General features: G+C 47.4%; 1 protein-coding gene across 1 annotated transcript in view; it reads right to left on the bottom strand.

Annotated features, from left to right (window-relative positions):
* Window positions 1-2818: 2818 nt before the first annotated feature.
* The window catches only part of LOC311243114 (BTB/POZ domain-containing protein KCTD16-like), a gene marked incomplete at its 3' end in the record, with an annotated part of 39380 nt that continues 23975 nt past the window's right edge, over window positions 2819-18223 (bottom strand). The window contains exon 2 of the mRNA XM_084332207.1: window positions 2819-3273. Coding sequence (XP_084188333.1) covers window positions 2819-3273 — 455 coding nt within the window. The remainder of the gene's footprint in view (window positions 3274-18223) is intronic.

The following is an 18223-nucleotide window of genomic DNA, read 5'->3' as shown; positions in this document are numbered from 1 at the left end:
AAAGTAGGCCTCGGTACGGGTAAACCAAGGTACCCGTGCAACGGAGAAATCTCTTAAAACGGATACTTCAGATATTTGGACACCGAGTGGTAGTCCCGCGGTCGGAGTTCTGGCCCGTGCCGCTCAGTTCCGAGTGAACCGTGAAGTGATTTTTTTTTTTAAATGAGGTCACAAGTGAAAAAAAGGTTTTAATCCACACCGCGACATGCAGGGCAAGAGGGTGTTTTACTCCTTTCCAACAGAAAACCACGGGCCTCGAGCATTTCCTATGCTTGACTCATTTTGGAACATGGCCACATTGCATCGCTCCGAAGCATATGAAACGGTTGGCGGCCATGGCATCAACTACACTACACTACCAGCGAGTAGTTAATGTCCAGAAAAATGTATCCCTTTAAGGTAGAATGACTATAGCCTCACATGTGTCTTACCTCCAGTGTGATCTGGGGGGGGAAAGCATCCATTTGTTTTTGTGTACATACACACTGTATATAAACCCAGTCTTAGCTACCCGTAAACCTCAGCTAAACTTTCTTCCTTTGAACCTCTGCTGGAGGACACTCGTCGTCCCAAGAGGGACACGGTTATTCATCTATCATCGCACACGGTTTCTTTCATTATTTCTTTTTTGGGGTGGGTTGCAGCTCTGCGGTCCCCGAGCCTCGTTCCTCGCGGATGCAATGTGGCGACACTGCAGAATCCGTTTCGCTAAAAATAGTGGCGTCTATAAATGGTCCCGGTGAAGCACATCCACGGCTCTCTTCACGTTTCCTTGAGAACCTCTCGAGAGAAAGAGATACATTAAGATGTCGCCTGGGAAGGATATATTTCATTTCTGAAGTAAAGCCAATTCTTCTTGCCGTGGCGGGGAGGTGGGAGGAGGGAGGGAGGGAGGGAGGGAGGGAGGGAGGGAGGGAGGGAGGGAGGGGGTGAAGCAGTTTGGATCTCGGTCCAGGGCGGCGACTTATCCGCAATATCTCAGACTGAGCTGTTGTACTGAAATCCTAAATCCTCTCTGGTTGATTGTTCAATTTGCGGATGTGTAACTCTGAGAGTAGAAACAAAAAATATATGAAGATGACCTAAAGGTCAGAGGAATTCCACAATTATCATGCAGAAAGTAGCACACATAACCACATTTTAACCCATTTAATGGCTTTTTGCACACTTACAATCAGGGATTTAATCAAATAGCCATCTGCAATATGCTCTACCTACACAACATTATCTATCCTACATATAATGACAACAATGACAAAAGAATGTTTACAATAGCAAACAAAGATCTAGGCAGTGCTTTCCTCATTGAAGTTTGCCTCAGTCAAACACACTGGGTTAATCCACCACACAAAACAAATCAAAATCGATATTCATACGCTACATCCGTCCTTTATAGGGTGAGATGACATGCAGTGCTGTTGTCATTTTATATGTAGATGTGTCATCTGTGGGATTTGGTGATTTTCCATAACCAACATACATCTTCCTCTTAGTACATCCATAGAAAAACAGCGACTGTTGGGGATTGTTACTGTAGATACAGTGTGTGCTACAGTATATAGGTTGATGAGCTAATTATGGTTAACAGAGTGCCTATGTTGACCACGCCCCCTTGACTGGCAGGAGCCTGGCTGGACCTACAGGAAGTACGTTGAGAGAATGGGATATTTGAATGAAAGAAAACATAATCATTTGCATCTTTTTATTTTAGTCTTTAGTCTCAGATTTTTCACTGTAGATCTACAATGTCCTTGTGAAAAATATCCCTTCCAATTTTCTGTTTCATGGTTTTCAAATTCCCCATTTGAGACCACAGTTTCTCTCCATATCTGTCCTTGTTTAAAAAAAAGAAAGAAAAAAAAGATTAATAAAAAAATGGGGATTTTTTTTTAATCTATTCATACAAATAAAAAGTGCTCTAATTTTCTCCAATCCAAAATAAGTCCCATTCTCTCCCCACACGGTAAGTCCACGGTCCCAGGTGGTCCTCCTGCCTGGCGAGGGGGCACAGGTTAACTCCGTAGGCACTGTCGCCCCTGAGGTTGCTTTGTTGCTTGACCTAGTGATGTAGCCTTTTCAGCACACCTGGCTTACTGCGCCTCTCCCAGAGGGGAGGACAGGGTCACTGCTCGACCCTGCAGTGGGAGGGGGCACTCCAGCCCCAACAGGGAGTAACCTGATTCGCACGTGTGTGTGTTTGTGTGTTTGTGTGTGTGTGTGTGTGTGTGTGTGTGTGTGTGTGTGTGTGACGTGTGTGTGTGTGCGTGTGTGTGCATATCACAAACAACACTGTGCATACATGACACGTCCGACCCTGTGACTCACATGGCGCAGTACTGTGCGTGTGCTCTTGCTATGTCATGCTGGCGACGAATTGGCCATGTCATTCTTCTTCAATTACAGTATGTGCCTTTTGAGAGTGCAGACTATACGCAGCCTCTATATATTACCCTGCATGGAATGTGATATCACCACATCTGCTATGGTCTTTCATATATTTATCTCTCTCTGTCTCTCTGAAACACACACACTTCTCTCTCTCTCATATACTCTTTCACTCTCTCTCTCTCTCTCTCTCTCTCTCTCTCTGAAACACACACTCCTCTCTCTCATATACTCTCACTCTCTCTGTCTCTGAAACACACACACACTTCTCTCTCTTTCTCATAATACTCTTTCACTCTCTCTCTCTTATCTATACTCTTTCTCTCTCTCTCTCTCTCTTGTCTCCTCTCACCCAATACACACACACACACACGCAAGCACATGCACACACACACACACACGCAAGCACACGCACGCGCACAGACAGACACACTTAGAGACGGTACTTCCTCAGAAGCTCTGATTGCCACATGTACTTCCTCTCCGGAAAGCGCTCCGGAATGTGGATGCGTCGGAAGTCCTGGATGCATTTCTCCAGCTCCTGCTCGGGAGTCATCTTCTCCTTGTTGGCTTTCCTCCTCACCGCCTCCCGCTCGCGCGCGCCGAAGGTCCGAACGCGCAGCAGCATGTCCGTCTTCCGTCGCATGTCGGCCTGTTGCGGCATCTGGGCCGGCCCCTTCTTCACGGGCCGGTCCAGGGTCTGGACGTTGGGCCGCCTGGTCACCGGGCCGCAGATCACCGTGCCCTGCGGGGAGCCGGCCTCCGACTGGGTCTCGGAGGCGGACGTGGAGAGCTCGTTGAAAGAGGTGCCGCTCTCTCCCTCCCGCTCGCTCTTGTGGCTTTTGCAGCAGCAGTCACAGTGGGAGGACGACCACCTCGACGGCCCGCCTGGGAAATACACACACACACACACACACACACACACGCACACACACACACACACACGCACACACACACACACACACACACACACACACACACACACACACACACACACACACACATCAGTTGTCAGTCACTTCTTATCCCCTAACTGCTCCCGATGAGCAGGTTGGCACCTCGCATGGTCGCCTCCGCCATCGGCGTGTGAATGTGAGAAAGAAAAATTGTAAAAGCACTTTGGATAAAAGCTGCTATATACATTTTGTAGATGTACAGTAAACCCCCCCCCCCTCATGCTGATAATAAGCTACAGTAAGCTAATGCTCCCTCTCCTATAGTGACAGATTCCACTGGAGTAATCACAGAGAACACAGTTTGTGCTGATCAAACAAACCCAGACAAATGCCCCACAGGCATTTCAATGTCATCCAGATATCTTTCAAAGAATATTACCTTGCTGTGTGTGTCTGTGTGTGCTTGCGCGCGCGTGCGTGCGTGTGTCCATCTGTTCGCCCCCTGCATCAGTGTACGCCTGCGTGTATGTGTTTAAGAGAGATGGGCATAATAGGATGGTGTTGGTCACGGCCTTTGACCTTTACTCACTGATCCTCACAGAGCTGGTGGGATGTGTGCGTAGTGCTCCCTCAGAGGAGGAGAGCCCCCTGCACTGGGTTTGCACGGCAAAAACCCACAGCTCGCTATGCCATACGTCCAACTTCCCAGGGCTAAAGCTTGTCTCTCGGAGCCAAAGCAATCTGCCTTGCCTCTGCTGCGATTTCTCATTAAGAACATCACCCAGCTGCTTTGTCATGAGAAACAAGAGGAATTATTATTCTCTGTTTGGACGGTCTCGGTGAGATGAGTTCAGAGAGGTGATTCTACCTTCAGGGGAAGCAGCAGAGTAAAAGAAGAAGAAGGAGGGAAAAAAACGGAAGATGCGCCCGAACGCAAGACATAATTCATCTGCTGGGTTGTTCCACTGTGGCAACAGAATGAGGTCAGCGAAGACTAGTAGAGAGTGAGAGGAGGTTTACCTGCCCGGGACCAGTGGCGCCTTAATCCTCTCACGCAGCATGAATACAAGAAGTAAATACAAGCAGTACACCGTTTATGCAGTTTATTTTGTATATGTGTTGTTTTATATTGTATTGTAAGAGTTTTATGTATTTATTGGAATGAAATGTTGTTTTAGTGTGTTTTCTGCACCTTGCTGAGACCTGCCTGTGCCGACTATTGCTGTGACAGACGAGGACCACAATGGAAATAAGTCTCTGACTTTATTGTGTGATAATTCCTCAAACAATATGCAATGCGTGTGATGGTTGTGGCCCTATTGGGTTTTAAATCCTGTGTGTGTTTTTAACATCTGTTTAAACAAATTCATTCATCCATTAATTCATCGGACAGTGTGTACTGCTTGTATTCACTGCTAAATAATACTACTTTATATTCATAAGCAGTGTGTTTTAATCATCAGAGGAGGCATCCTCCTCCTCCGCCCCCGCCTCCCCTCTCTGTCAGGTCTCACCCCCCCCCCCCCTTCAGGTCTCATCTCACTTCTTCTGACACTTGTGAGAGGACATCCACCCTAAAATAGAACACACATTCTATTTGTCTGTGACAGTTCAGGTCAATATCTATTAAACACATGACACCTTTGTGGGCTCACAGAATGTTTTGTTGGGAGCTATTTTATCCATGTGAGGTTTTTATTCCTATATAGCGGAACATTTACCTTTATCCCAGTAAAATCACAATCATCACTTGAGTCTTGTCCCGCTGGTATTCAGCTTAAAGATGCTGTACGTAAGTGGAATAATTTTTGTTAAAATAAGTGTTAAGTAGCCCTACATTCCCACAGCCATCACTGATATATAGTGTTTGGTCAGTAACATGGGTCTCCCGGTCCCAAAACATACATTTTCTGCTGTCCCTTCTCACTTCCCCCTTGATATTTTTACTTATTTCAAGAAATCTTACCAAGCTGAATTTGCTTACTGCACTGGTAGATTATTATACTTGTTTCAAGCACATGTTTGCTTAAAACTAGGTTATATTTCTTATTCGTGTCAGACTTGTTTGCAGTGAGAGTTTCTCCTAATTGGATGAAGTGGGAACGGGATATCAGAATATTTATGTTCTGTTTACTGCAGAGCAGAGGGACTGAGAGACCCATGTTACTGACCAAATACTCTATACCAGTAACGGCTGTGGGAATGTAGAGCTACTTAACACTTATTTTTGACCGTTTCTCCCTATGTTCCTGCTCTTTCAGACCACTACCTCATCAAATTTCTAATTGATTTGATGGTTTCTCGCCCAGACAGTGTAGAATCCTACATGAGCCGTCGTATTAATACCTCAACCGTCCCAATTCTAGTTAACTGCCTACCAGACACCCTCTCTCCCTTCCTCTCTTACTCTGGCCCCCTTGATCTCTTTACAGATAAACTTAACGCTGGTCTTCGTAGCACACTCGACATTGTCGCTCCGCAAAAACAAACTCCCTGGTTTACGGAGGAAACTCGCTCCTTTAAAAAGGCATGTCGCAAACTTGAACATAAATGCCGTTCGACCAAACTCGAAGTGTTCCGCCTTGCCTGGAATGATAGTTTACGTAACTACAAAAAGGCACTCTCACTTGCCAAAACCTCATATTTTTCTAGGCTCATTAACGACAACAAAAACAACTCAAAGTTTCTGTTTGACACAGTTGCAAAACGTACTCAGAAACAACCAACTGCCCTAAACCATGCGTTCTCGGCTAACGAATTCATAAAATTCTTTACCAAGAAAATTGATCTCATAAGAGATTAAATTGTTGGCTTACTCAACAATCAGAGTCCCTCCCAACCTCTGATGGGCTTTCCCCCTGACTTTGAATCTAGCCATACGCTATGCTGCCTTGAAAACGTCTCACTTATTGCCCTCTCTAAATTGGTTGGCGCGGCTAAACCCTCAACCTGTCTGTTTGACCCTCTTCCAGCAACTCTCATCAAAAAGCTCTTCCCAACTCTAGGCCCTGCCCTACTCAATATCTTCAACACCTCCTTGTCTACTGACGTGGTGCCCCTGGCCTTTAAATCAGCCGTCATTAACACAATAGCTGCCACGCAATATGAGCATCAAATAGCTCTGACGCCACCACTGTAAGCCTATGGAGTCGCTCACCTTCTTTGCAGGGCTATAACTATTTAAATAGTATAGCTATATCTGCATTACTATGGCCCATTCGACATCGGGTATCTATCGTTCAGGATGTGGGAACGTTATATTTTTCCATTCATACATTGTGATTTAATACCGTCGTGAATATAAGTATGTTTTTAGACTGGTTTGCGGTAATTCCTAGAACGCTAGTTACAGTATAGGCCCTGATGCATATTATACTTAATCGATTGGCATTTCGTCCCTATACACGCTACAAATAAAATTTCAAATGCATATGATCGGTATATATTATGCTCCATCATGCATGAAGGAAATGGGGGGGGGGGGGTCGTTTATGATTAATTGATTGTCAATAACGGCTTTCTTTAGTACAACATCATACGTTGATCAGATGGATTGCGATGAAAGAAATGGACAATCGAGCTGGAATTAACGTTAGATTCTTCTTACCTCTGGCTGATGATACTGGAGGAAAAATATTCCAATTATTTGATTGCTATCTGCTAGATCCTTTTTCCGTTTGCCCGACGCCATAAACGCCGAAAGCATATTGATTCTTGCGTCTCGAAGTGGATACAATGCACTCGAGTGTGTATCTGGATTCACATAACAAGAAAGCTCCGCCCGGAGGACATTCACTGATGCACAGAGCCAATCCTTCCTGTGGAGAGTGAGTGCAACATCGCCTGAAATCCACCAGGCGGCGGTATCGGGCCGTTGCAATATCAGACAGAGTGCCAGAGTTTCCCACAGCCTTGCTGGATGAATTATGAATGGCAATAGTGAATAAAAGAAATAACAATCACAATAAGGAGTATACTCGTTATTGGCGTTATTCGCATGGCGGGCAATAACGAGTTAACTCGTTTTTGGCGCAGAATGTGTTAAACCACTACTTAAAAAACCGAACCTCAACCCTCTAATCTTTTTTTTTTATCTACTTTTTCTCCCCATTTTTCTATTTTTCTCCCGTCCACAATTTCGCATTGTCCAATTCTACCCTCCCCTGTCTCGAACGTTGTTAGACCATGCCTCCCACAAGCCGGCTGCAATGTGGACGAAGCCTTGCATCACGTGTCCCCTCCGGTACTCGAGGAGGCAGCCGTCGCATCTTTTCACCTGCACAGCACGATCTCTCAGCTGCGAGGGTCTGCGTGGGAGGGACACGCCGCCCTCGTCGCTTCCTGATTCTACTGCGCAGGGGCACCAACCGACCTGTAGGAGTCGCTGTCCACAGCGTCCAATCCCCACCCACCAGCTTCCCACCCCCTAATACTGCCAATTGTATTAGTATGAACGACCAGCCAAGCTGGTAGCAACGCCGAGAGCTGGGCTCGAACCCAGCATATCCTGCGTTGGTGGCGAGCGCCTTGCCCACTGCGCCACCTAGCCGCCTCGACCCTCTAATCTTGAAAAATTACAGACCCATCTCCAATCTTCCATTCCTATCCAAAATATTAGAACAGATTGTCTCAACGCAACTCCCTGACCATCTATCAAACAATAATCTTAATGAATCTTTTCAATCTGGCTTTAGAGCCTACACTCCAAAGTCACAAATGACTTACTGCTCTCTCTCGACTCAAACCTAACTTCTGTGCTCTTATTGCTTGATCTCAGTGCAGCCTTTGACACTATCGATCATTTGATTCTTCTAGGTCGGCTTGAGAATCATGTTGGCATTCGGGGTCACGCACTTGCTTGGTTTAAATCTTATTTAACTGATAGAACACACTGCGTGGTCTATAATGATTTAACATCTGAGACCTTCCCAGTGCAATGCGGTGTCCCACAAGGTTCTGTTCTGGGCCCCTTGCTATTTTCGATTTACATGCTACCCCTCGGCAATATCATACGCAAATTTGGCATAAACTTTCATTTTTACGCTGATGACACCCAATTATATATACCTATTAAGCCAAATGACTCCTCCCAATTACAAAATCTTGAGGCTTGCCTGCTTGCCATCAAAAGTGAATGTCGCAAAACGTTCTACTCCTTAATGCAGATAAAACTGAGATGTTAATTGTTGGCCCCCCAAACCACAGAGGCCTGTTTGAGGACATCTGCCTCAACTTTGATACTTGTCACGTATCCCAGAGCTCCACCATAAAAAACCTCAGTAATTTTTTATTCCTCCCTCTCATTTAATGCACATATAAAAAATTTCACCAAAATTGCCTTCTTCCATCTTCGTAATATCGCAAAGATTCACCCCATTTTAACTCTGGCCAGTGGCGGCCGGCCGATAGTGGGCGCTAGAGCGCCGCCCTCCCTGGTTAAAAGAGAGAAGAAGAAGATTTTATTTTTTATTTTATTTTTTAGCCCTAGAAATAAAATAAACATGTTTAAAATGAATAATATTTACTAATTTTAAGTATGTTTGTGTTTCCAATGCACAATATAACGTTAATATATCAAATATAAATAATAGTTTTTCATTCACAGGAAGTCACTAGTAACTACCTCTCAGGCCGGGGCGAGACATATCGTGCACAGCAGGGCGTGCACTGGTTTCATCGCTGTATCCTCACAGCCAATCAAATAGGTCAACGCACGTAACGCACTGTGCGTTGAAATATGATGTAATATGATGGAAGCCGGGCGCGTTTTCAAGCGATCTATATCATCTAAGCAAGCAGCGTCTATACTTTCCGTAGCCGCATTTCTCGGAGACGCTCTAGCCGCATTTCTCGGAGACGCTCTCTGATTGGCCGACGTCAGTTTCTACACTGGTTAGGCTTAGTTACTCTTCGAAGTTGGTTAAGGTTAGGCAAGTTCTTTCGACGGTTAAGCTTAGGCACTCTTTCAAAGTTGGTTAAGGTTAGAGTTTGTCTTAGAGCAGGGCGATAGAACGCCAGGTAGTTTGCAGGCTGTTCGATGCGGAAATGGGCAAAGACACAGCTCATCACAGTACTTGTGTTGGTGTGCCTAACCTGGCTAACAAGAAGCTATTTGGCTAGCTGGATGCAGTCTGGACAGTGGATATACATCAACAGTCTGGGACTGTGGGACAGTGGACATATACACTTTATCAAGCCCTCCTGGACCACGTTTCAACTAAACAAAGTGAGTTAATGCGGTCTCTCTCTCTCTCTCTCTCTCTCTCTCTCGCTCTCTCTCTCTCTCGCTCTATCTCTCTCTCTCTCTCTCTCTCTTGAACTATAACATTTAATTTCGCCGCAGGTGACGCATAATGGATGAATGAATGAATGGTAACTTGTTTAAAATGACAAGATATATATATGTGTTCATTATTGGATTGATCATACGTGTACTAGTGTAGTATGAATGAACTCAACTTAACGTTGGAAACGGGGTAACTAGTGATGTGTCGGTCACGAGCGACTCGTTCATAAGAGCCGATTCATTGCCGTGAGCGTGCGTCGAATCGCTCACGTCTCGGGTAACGTTATGAGTCAGTATTCGCTTGGTCAGCTGTCCGCTTGCCCCCCCCTTCACCCCCCCGCGCCCACCCAAATGTAGTTCACACCGGCCGCCACTGACTCTGGCTGATGCTGAAACCCTAATTCATGCTTTTTGTTATGGTTTGTAACCGACCCCAATCGCACAACACAAGACAGGTATGAGGGTAAGCCAAGAAACGGGCATTTATTGAACAAAAGGAAAACCGGCACTGTCCCTTTAAGGGAGAAACACAAAATACTGGAATAACAAGAGGGGAAAGGTACAGTGCCCTTAAGAGGCGAGCTGGCTAAGGGGAAGGCAAGGGAAGGCTAAGGGAAGGCTAAGGGAACAGGGCCGGAGCAAGGGAAGGCTGGAAAAACAGGGAGGAACTAGGAGGACCGGACGGGAGGACTAGGAGGAACTAGAGAGGGGAGATCTAGGGACAGAGGCCCGCGGAGGCGGGCTGGGGACGAGGAGGACTAGAAAGGGGAGAACAGGGACAGAGGCCCGCGGAGGCGGGCTGGGGACAGGGAGGACTGGGAGGACTGGTGGGAACATCAGGGCCGCTCTGCAGAACTCTCTCGGCAGATCTCCGAGGTGGGTAAACGGCGGCCGAGAGGGAGAGAGGAGAGGGTTAAAGTACAAAGGGGAAAACAGAGCAGGTGCAGGAGAGGTGACTAGTCCAAATACAAAAGTTATCCAAGTAAAAACTATCTTCGTGTAAAATACACAAAGAGCAAAGTTCCAAAAACAATCCAAAAGTGAATACTATCTTCGGTGTGAACAAACACACAGTGGGAGATGTAAAGTCCAAAATAATATCCCAGTGAAAACAAACAGAGGCACACGCTGGGTGAGTGACTGTCTGATTAAAAAGGTGATAATCTTCAGTGTTAAGAAACACACGAAAACGGAAATGATCAAGACAGTCAATAAAAACTCACCCAGACGTAATGCGTAATGGTGCTGGAACAGCAGCGGGGCGAGAGCGTCGCCACCGGGGAGCCGGCTGTCCGAGCCGAGGTCAGAGTGGTGCGCCACTGCTTGGAGTGCGCGCCGGAACCGAGAGACGCATCTGGGGTGCGTCTGCGTGGAGGAGCGTGCCAAGCTCGGAGTTCTGGATGATGCGCGTCTGCGCGCTGGTACGGAGGAGCGTGCCAAGCTCGGAGGTCTGGATGATGTGCGTCTGCGCGCTGGTACGGAGGAGCGTGCCAAGCTCGGAGGTCTGGATGATGTGCGTCTGCGCGCTGGTACGGAGGAGCGTGCCAAGCTCGGAGGTCTGGATGATGCGCGTCAGGCTGGGAGTGCGCGCTGGTACGGAGGAGCGTGCCAAGCTCGGAGGTCTGGAAGATGCGCGTCAGGCTGGGAGTGCGCGCTGGTACGGAGGAGCGTGCCAAGCTCGGAGGTCTGGAAGATGCGCGTCAGGCTGGGAGTGCGCGCTGGTACGGAGGAGCGTGCCAAGCTCGGAGGTCTGGAAGATGCGCGTCAGGCTGGGAGTGCGCGCTGGTACGGAGGAGCGTGCCAAGCTCGGAGGTCTGGAAGATGCGCGTCAGGCTGGGAGTGCGCGCTGGTACGGAGGAGCGTGCCAAGCTCGGAGGTCTGGAAGATGCGCGTCAGGCTGGGAGTGCGCGCTGGTACGGAGGAGCGTGCCAAGCTCGGAGGTCTGGAAGATGTCTGGGCGTCTGCAGCGCGGAGGTCTGGATGTGCGTCAGGACGACAGCTGCGCGGGGGTCTGAAGTGGATCACTGGGATGCCTCCCATGGAAGTCTAGGGAGCGCAGACCAGTCTCCCCCTCAGGCAACGGCGACAGCAGGCGAAGGCTGGAGCAACATCCTTACGCCGGAGATAAAAACAGCATAGACCGAACAGAGGACCTCCCGAGGGAGTCTTGATGAAAGAGCATATCTGATACCGAATGTTACGGCATATTACAACACGACCCCACGAGGAACAGAGTGGAAGAGCCAGCTACTTAAAGCCCACAGGGGAACTAATTAGCAACTGCACCACAGGTGCGAGGGGTAATTGATAATCGAACTAAAAGTGTGAGTTCGGCACCAGACCAATCAAACACATAATGACAGGTAGTCCAGGTGTGGCTGCTTGAAGAGAAAACGAGAGTAAAGAACAAGAGGGTGGGGGCTAGAGAGAGTGAGTGAGAAGGGAATTCCTAAACAGTAGGCTCAAAGAAACAGAGAGAGTAAGTGAGCAGCGGACAAAACCTCACACTTTTGCCTCATCACGTCTAGACTACTGTAATGCACTTTTTTCAGGCCTACCTAATTCAAGCATCAAAAATCTTCAACTCGTGCAAAATGCGGCTGCACGGATACTAACTAAAACTAGAAAATTTGATCACATCACACCAGTTTTGTCCGCCCTACATTGGCTTCCTATTCAAGCCCGATCTGACTTTAAAGTGCTACTCCTCACCTACAAAATTTTAAATGGGCTTGCACCGCTCTATCTATCCGATCTCATCTCTCGATACTCGCCCGCTCATGCTCTGCGCTCACAAAATGCGGGGCTTCTATCGATTCCTAGGGTTAAAAAGAAATCCGCCGGCCACAGAGCCTTTGTCTACCGCGCTCCCTACCTGTGGAACAAATTACCTGCCGTCATCAGGGGCGCCTGCTCTGTCGAAGCTTTTAAATCCCTGCTTAAGACCCATCTTTTCTCTCTCTCCTTCAACCTACCCTGATCGCACCTGGTCGGGGACTGACCCTTAGATTAATCTGTCTAGTTTAGTTACTAGTTAGGATGTCTATTTGCTCCCATGTCTGTTTTTCTGCAGACATGGGAGAACCTTTTTAACCTCTGTCTCTGTCTCAACCGGTCCCATGGAACACCTTCTGTCTGGCCTGCAGTGCTGAACCTTCTGAGAGGCTTCTCCTGCCCCCCGGGGCATACGGCCCTGAGCTATTGTCTTGTATCTCATCCTGTATCCATACGCTTGCAGTAGTTCTATCTATTACTCAATTTCACAATTTTCTTATATACTATGATTCCACTGTCACCATGTATGCATATGCTCACTACATGTATTTATTGCTCCATCTCCGCCCACTACAAATATGGGAACTCTCTAACCCCCCCCCCCCAACCCCCCCCCCCCCCCCCCCCCCCCTCTCTGATTCGTTGTCTCGTAATGCTGACCAAGGTGGTGGATGTCTCGGGGTCTTGCCCAAGATTGCAGTGACTGTTCTACGTGCACCACGAGGCCATGGATCAGCTTCTTACCGTCTTCTGTCCGTGGTCTGTCAACGTGGTTCAGACGTTCATTGCTGGGTTAAGTACTTCTATTCTATTCACATAATATGCTTACTACATATATCTATTTTATTCACATATATGCTTACCACTTGTATCTATTGCTATGTCCGCCCATCACAATCACGCAAGCCTGTCCCGGCTCCCTGTCTCCCTGTGAGTGGCTGTCTCGGAGTGATGACCGGAGTGTTGGACGTCCCGTGATGAAGACCGGGAGGATGCGACCCTATCTGCGCCGCCCCTTCGCCTCAAATAGATCCGCTATCAGCTCTATCTTTAATCTTAATCTTTCAAAAATGTTCAGTTGCTATGCTATCAGCTCTATCTTTAATCTTTCAAAATGTTCAGTTGGTATTGCATGCACTTATCTGTGTTTCACTACACACATGAGTGCATGCCTACCAACTGTTCACCTGTTTTATTGCAACACTACTATCACCGACATCTAAGAAGGGCCTTGAATGACCCTTCTAAGGTTTCTCTCCTCCACATTGCCTGTGGTGCATTTCTTCCTATTGCTAGGTTTTAGTGAGTTTTTCCTTACCTTCGCGTGGGGTATGTCTGGCAGTGTTGCATTTATTTATTTTGCATTTATTTAAAAAAAAATTTACTTTATGGTGTTCTTGTTTTGTTCTTGACTTATTGTGATGTTTCTTCTTGACTTGTTTAAAGAAGACGTGTCCGGCCGGGACATTAACGTGTGTTGTCTGGCCTTACAAATCAATTTGATTTGAAATTTGATTTATTTTAACATGTAGAGCAAAAATATCACTTACAGCACCTTTAAGGAGAGACAAATCAAAACTGAGATGTACAATATTACATGTAGAGCAAAAATATCACTTACGCACCTTAAGGAGAGACAAATCAAAACTGAGATGTACAATATTATAGAATTAAAGTGATTATATTTCAGGATGGATTTTCCCTTTAATTGCCTCCGTCAATGAGGTTATGTTATCGATTGTGCCTGTAAGCGAGTCTGTAGGTTTGTACATCTGTAAGTGAATGAGATCTTTCTTGTTTTCCTACATTTCTCCCCTTTTTCCCGTATTTTTCTCCCATCCCCAATTAGTCGTATGCCAATTCCCTTCCTGGTCGGTGCACGCTTTTGCCCCCTACTGTCGGCCTGGGAAGGGAGAAGACTACCACATGTCTTCTCCGATACACGTGAGTCAGCCAGCCGCTCTTTTCACCTGACAGCGAGGACTCTCACCGGGGAGTGTAACGCGGGAGGATCACACTATCTCCCCAGATCCTTCCCTGCTGAACAGGTGCCCCGACCGACCACCAGTAGGAGTCACTGTTTACAACGACCAGGACACAATTTCCCACCGGCTTCCCCACCCGCTAACACTGCCAATTGTGTTAGTAGGGACGACTGACCAAGCGGAGGTACCGCTGACAGCTGGATTCGATCCCAGAGTCTCTGCAGTGGTAGGCGAGCGCTTAGTCCGCTGTGCTACCCAGCCGCCCCAAGTGAATGAGATATCTTGAAAAGTAATGTATAGATGCCATGAAATTTACTGTGAATATGCAGGACCCCTCGGGGAAGGAACCTGATGATTTTGTGATCCTGTGACCTGTGACTGACCTTTACTCTAGCACCACCATAAGGATTTATAGCCTGGGTCCCGTTGAGACTGGCAACATCGGCAACTCTTGTTTCTGTCATCTACTCAGTAGAATGTGCATCTTTAAGTAATGAAAAGTGAATTCTTAGGCCAATGCTTCTAGTTATTAACTGAAAATGTAAGAGTGTATTGCTGGTTTTTAATTCTGTTTTACCCGGGTCAGTGTAGACCCAGATATTATTAGATTAATAAACCATGGCCCTCTATAAAAAATCTTCGACAACACAAAATTATGTCATAATTGACCTATCTCAAGCTCTGCACTCTTTCATTGACCCTCCAATCACAACGGTTTCTTTCCTCAGACAAACAAAGATCTTTTTCCTGGGCCCTCCGAGCACGAGCATCACTTCCCTCTGTCAGTCAAGAGAGGGCGGAACTCGAGATAGGTCAATAGTTGTCATGTGCATTTTAAGGGCCTAAATAGATTTTTCAATCATCCGAAATTAACTCCCATGTTTCAATTCATGTGTCCACACACACACACTGCCATCTTTCCTCTATGAGGGAAGGAATTATGAAACATTAAACGCACTAGACTAGAAGTGCATGGCAGAAAATCGCTTAGCACACAAAAAGAAATTATATATAAAGATACATGAGATATCGACTCACGCATAGGCCGGGAAGGAAAGAGATTCCGATAATTCCCCGATGCAATGCTACAGACTAGACTCAACGGCAATGATGTCTCAGTGGGAGCGGTAATTCCGCCATTACCTCCTTCCCGCTGCACGGACCAATTTATAGGGGGTGGGGGGGGGGGGGCTTAACCTCTCGTGCTCACTATGATAAAGACCTTATCGCTAGTGCTATGATTGCACTCGGCTGATAGCGAGAGAGAGAGAGAGAGAGAGAGTCGCTAACAGCTTTTTAATGGCTAATCCATGAGTATGGAGGCCAATCAGACCACCAATTTCCCCCCACACAGAATATGATCAAGCTGCATCCAACATCCAGCATCACCGCCGTAACACCAGACGTCTCTCTCTACCGACGAGTATTATGGAGAGAGAGAGAGAGCTGAAGGAGCGCTTCCCATGGACGACCGCTGCGACCTGAGGGGTGGCTCGTCCACAAGAACACGACCAGCGGCCCGATAAGACGGTCGTAAAACCTGTTGAAGGGGAAAAATTCATTTGTAATGTGGCCACTGAACGCGGCAAAGGAGAACCTGCGTTTCCATCTTGTTTTCCACCGACAACTTTGTCTAAATGCTAAATGGCGAGGAAATGGCTGTTGATATACAAAGCGAAAGGAAAGGGAAGGAAGGAAGGAAGGAAGGAAGGAAGGAGCTAGTCGTCGCGTCTGATCTCAAGTAGCTTCTACTCAGCTGCATTTAAACAAGTGGGTGTGTGTATTATGGACTACAGTATCTTTTCAGGGAAGTCATTGATTGCAATGTGTTTTCCTCAGATCCATACAGCCATACAGATCATATTCCAACCCCATAAAAGGCTGAGGAGAGAGGCTGGTATCTCTGTGTGAGTGCACTGCACACTCATAATAACAGAGTCAGAGGAGAGACAGAGACAGAGAGAGAGGGGGGGGGGGGGGGGGGCGAGTTCTGCACTGGGGTAGAATGGGGGAGATTGGTATGTCACAACATGACATCCTCCACCTACCTACTCTCCATCTCTCCTGGCAGTGGGGATGTTTATTTTTTACACTCATGATGAAAAGTGGTTGAATTTTATGGAAATCCAAGTGCATCCAGAGATTCAAATGTATCTGAAATGGGTTTTTTTTTTTTTGCGCCGAGAATGAATTTCACTGACCCACATTTATATTCGCCTTGAAGACATGACTGGTCTGTTGGGAAAAGGGGGGAGGGGGTTGGGCCAACACCAGAAGTACGTTCCTAATGTTTTGTACACCGAGTGTAGATAGAGGATGCATTCAGTTCAGCCCTCCTCAAGGTAAAATGCAGACTCAGCAGGTTGGAACGGAGCTGTCAGGCGATCCATTACATACGAGGGCCTTCAGAAACCCAGGCCTGAGCGCTTTCTCTTCCTTTCCAAATCTGAAGTCCCCAGTGTCCGCGGCGACCACGCGCACCGTGCCCTCAATCTACGCGGGGCGAGATGGGTCCGAGTACAAAGTAACTTTTCATCGGCTAAAGCCGTCTGAGTCAGACGGAATCCTGCTGAGCTTTCGCATTTCTGAAGGAAACCTATTTGTTTTGCCCCGCTTTGCTTGAAATCACATGTTGTCTTTTGTTTGTCCTCGCTCAGTCAGAGGTGTGAATAATCTCGTATGAAGCCTGATCACTTTGTAATATCGCAGGGAAATGTTGGACCCGTGGTTTTCGAGCGCCTGCCAATCACGTTTTTTCTCCTGGCGCGCCCCATCCAACAAACCTTTGGTCACAAAAACAAACTAGAGAGAGATGATGGATGAACAACGCCTTAACTCATGAGTTTCATGTTTTGGGGTAATTGTGGCTGGCAGTCAATCAGTCTGGGGTGGAGGAGGGGCAGCTCATAAATCCTCTGATCCCTCTGTCTTTATTTACCAGTTAGTCAAATGATTCCCCCCCGCCCCCCCGCTCTCCCCCCCCCCCCTCTCTCCACGGCCTCAGGAAGACTGTTGTTTATGTGCTTGTTAGCACACAAATTAGGCCAGAGTGTCCTTGCAGGAGGAAACGGCTGTCTTGCCAAGACAAATGATGACTGCCCTCGCAGGGAGAGGGGAAGCCCGGCACCCTGAGACACCCACCGCTGCATCCCCGGTGTGTGTGTGTGGCCCCCCCCCCCCCCCCCCCCCTGGCACCATGGCTACCGCCGCCGTCGCACTGGGTATAATAATGTCCATAATTATCTGCAATCATTTGAATATCTGAATCCAAATTACCTCCGCCCGGCCCTAACCCTCCTTCCGTAGCGCCACTCATCAGGACCCTTTTTTTTTTTTTTTTTTTTTTTTTGATCCACTTTTTCTCCCATTTTTTCTATATTTTCTCCCATCCCAATTTCGTATCATCCAATTCAACCCTCCCCTGTCACGGACGCTGTTTCTTGCCTCCCACAAGCCGGCTGCAATGTGGACTAAGTCATACATAGCACAAGTCCCCTCCGGTACTTGAGGTAACAGCAGTCGCATCTTTTCACCTGCGCAGCTCGATCTCTCAGTGTCGAGGAGTAACGCGTGGGAGGCTCACGCTGCCCCCGACACTTCCTGATTCTACTGCGCAGGCGCACCAACCGACTTGTAGGAGTCGCTTGTTCACAACGTTCGATCCCCACCCTTCAGTTTTCCCTCCCCGTAATACGGCCAATGTGTATTACTGCGGACGACCAGCTAAACTGAAAACAATGTGGAGAGCTGGATTCGAACACGCGAATCCTAGCGTCTCCACACTGGTGGCGAGTGCCTTGCCCACTACACCACCTAGCCGCCCTCATCAGGACCCTTAATGAGAACGTGTTGATGGAGCGCTGGCGAGAGAGAGAGAGAGTGAGTGATGAGTTGGG

The sequence above is a fragment of the Notolepis coatsorum genome (assembly GCF_963971535.1).
Source record: "Notolepis coatsorum genome assembly, chromosome: 16".
NCBI classification, from domain to species: domain Eukaryota; kingdom Metazoa; phylum Chordata; class Actinopteri; order Aulopiformes; family Paralepididae; genus Notolepis; species Notolepis coatsorum.
The sequence above is the reverse complement of the archived record's forward strand: the minus strand, read 5'-3'. Positions and strand labels throughout refer to the sequence as shown.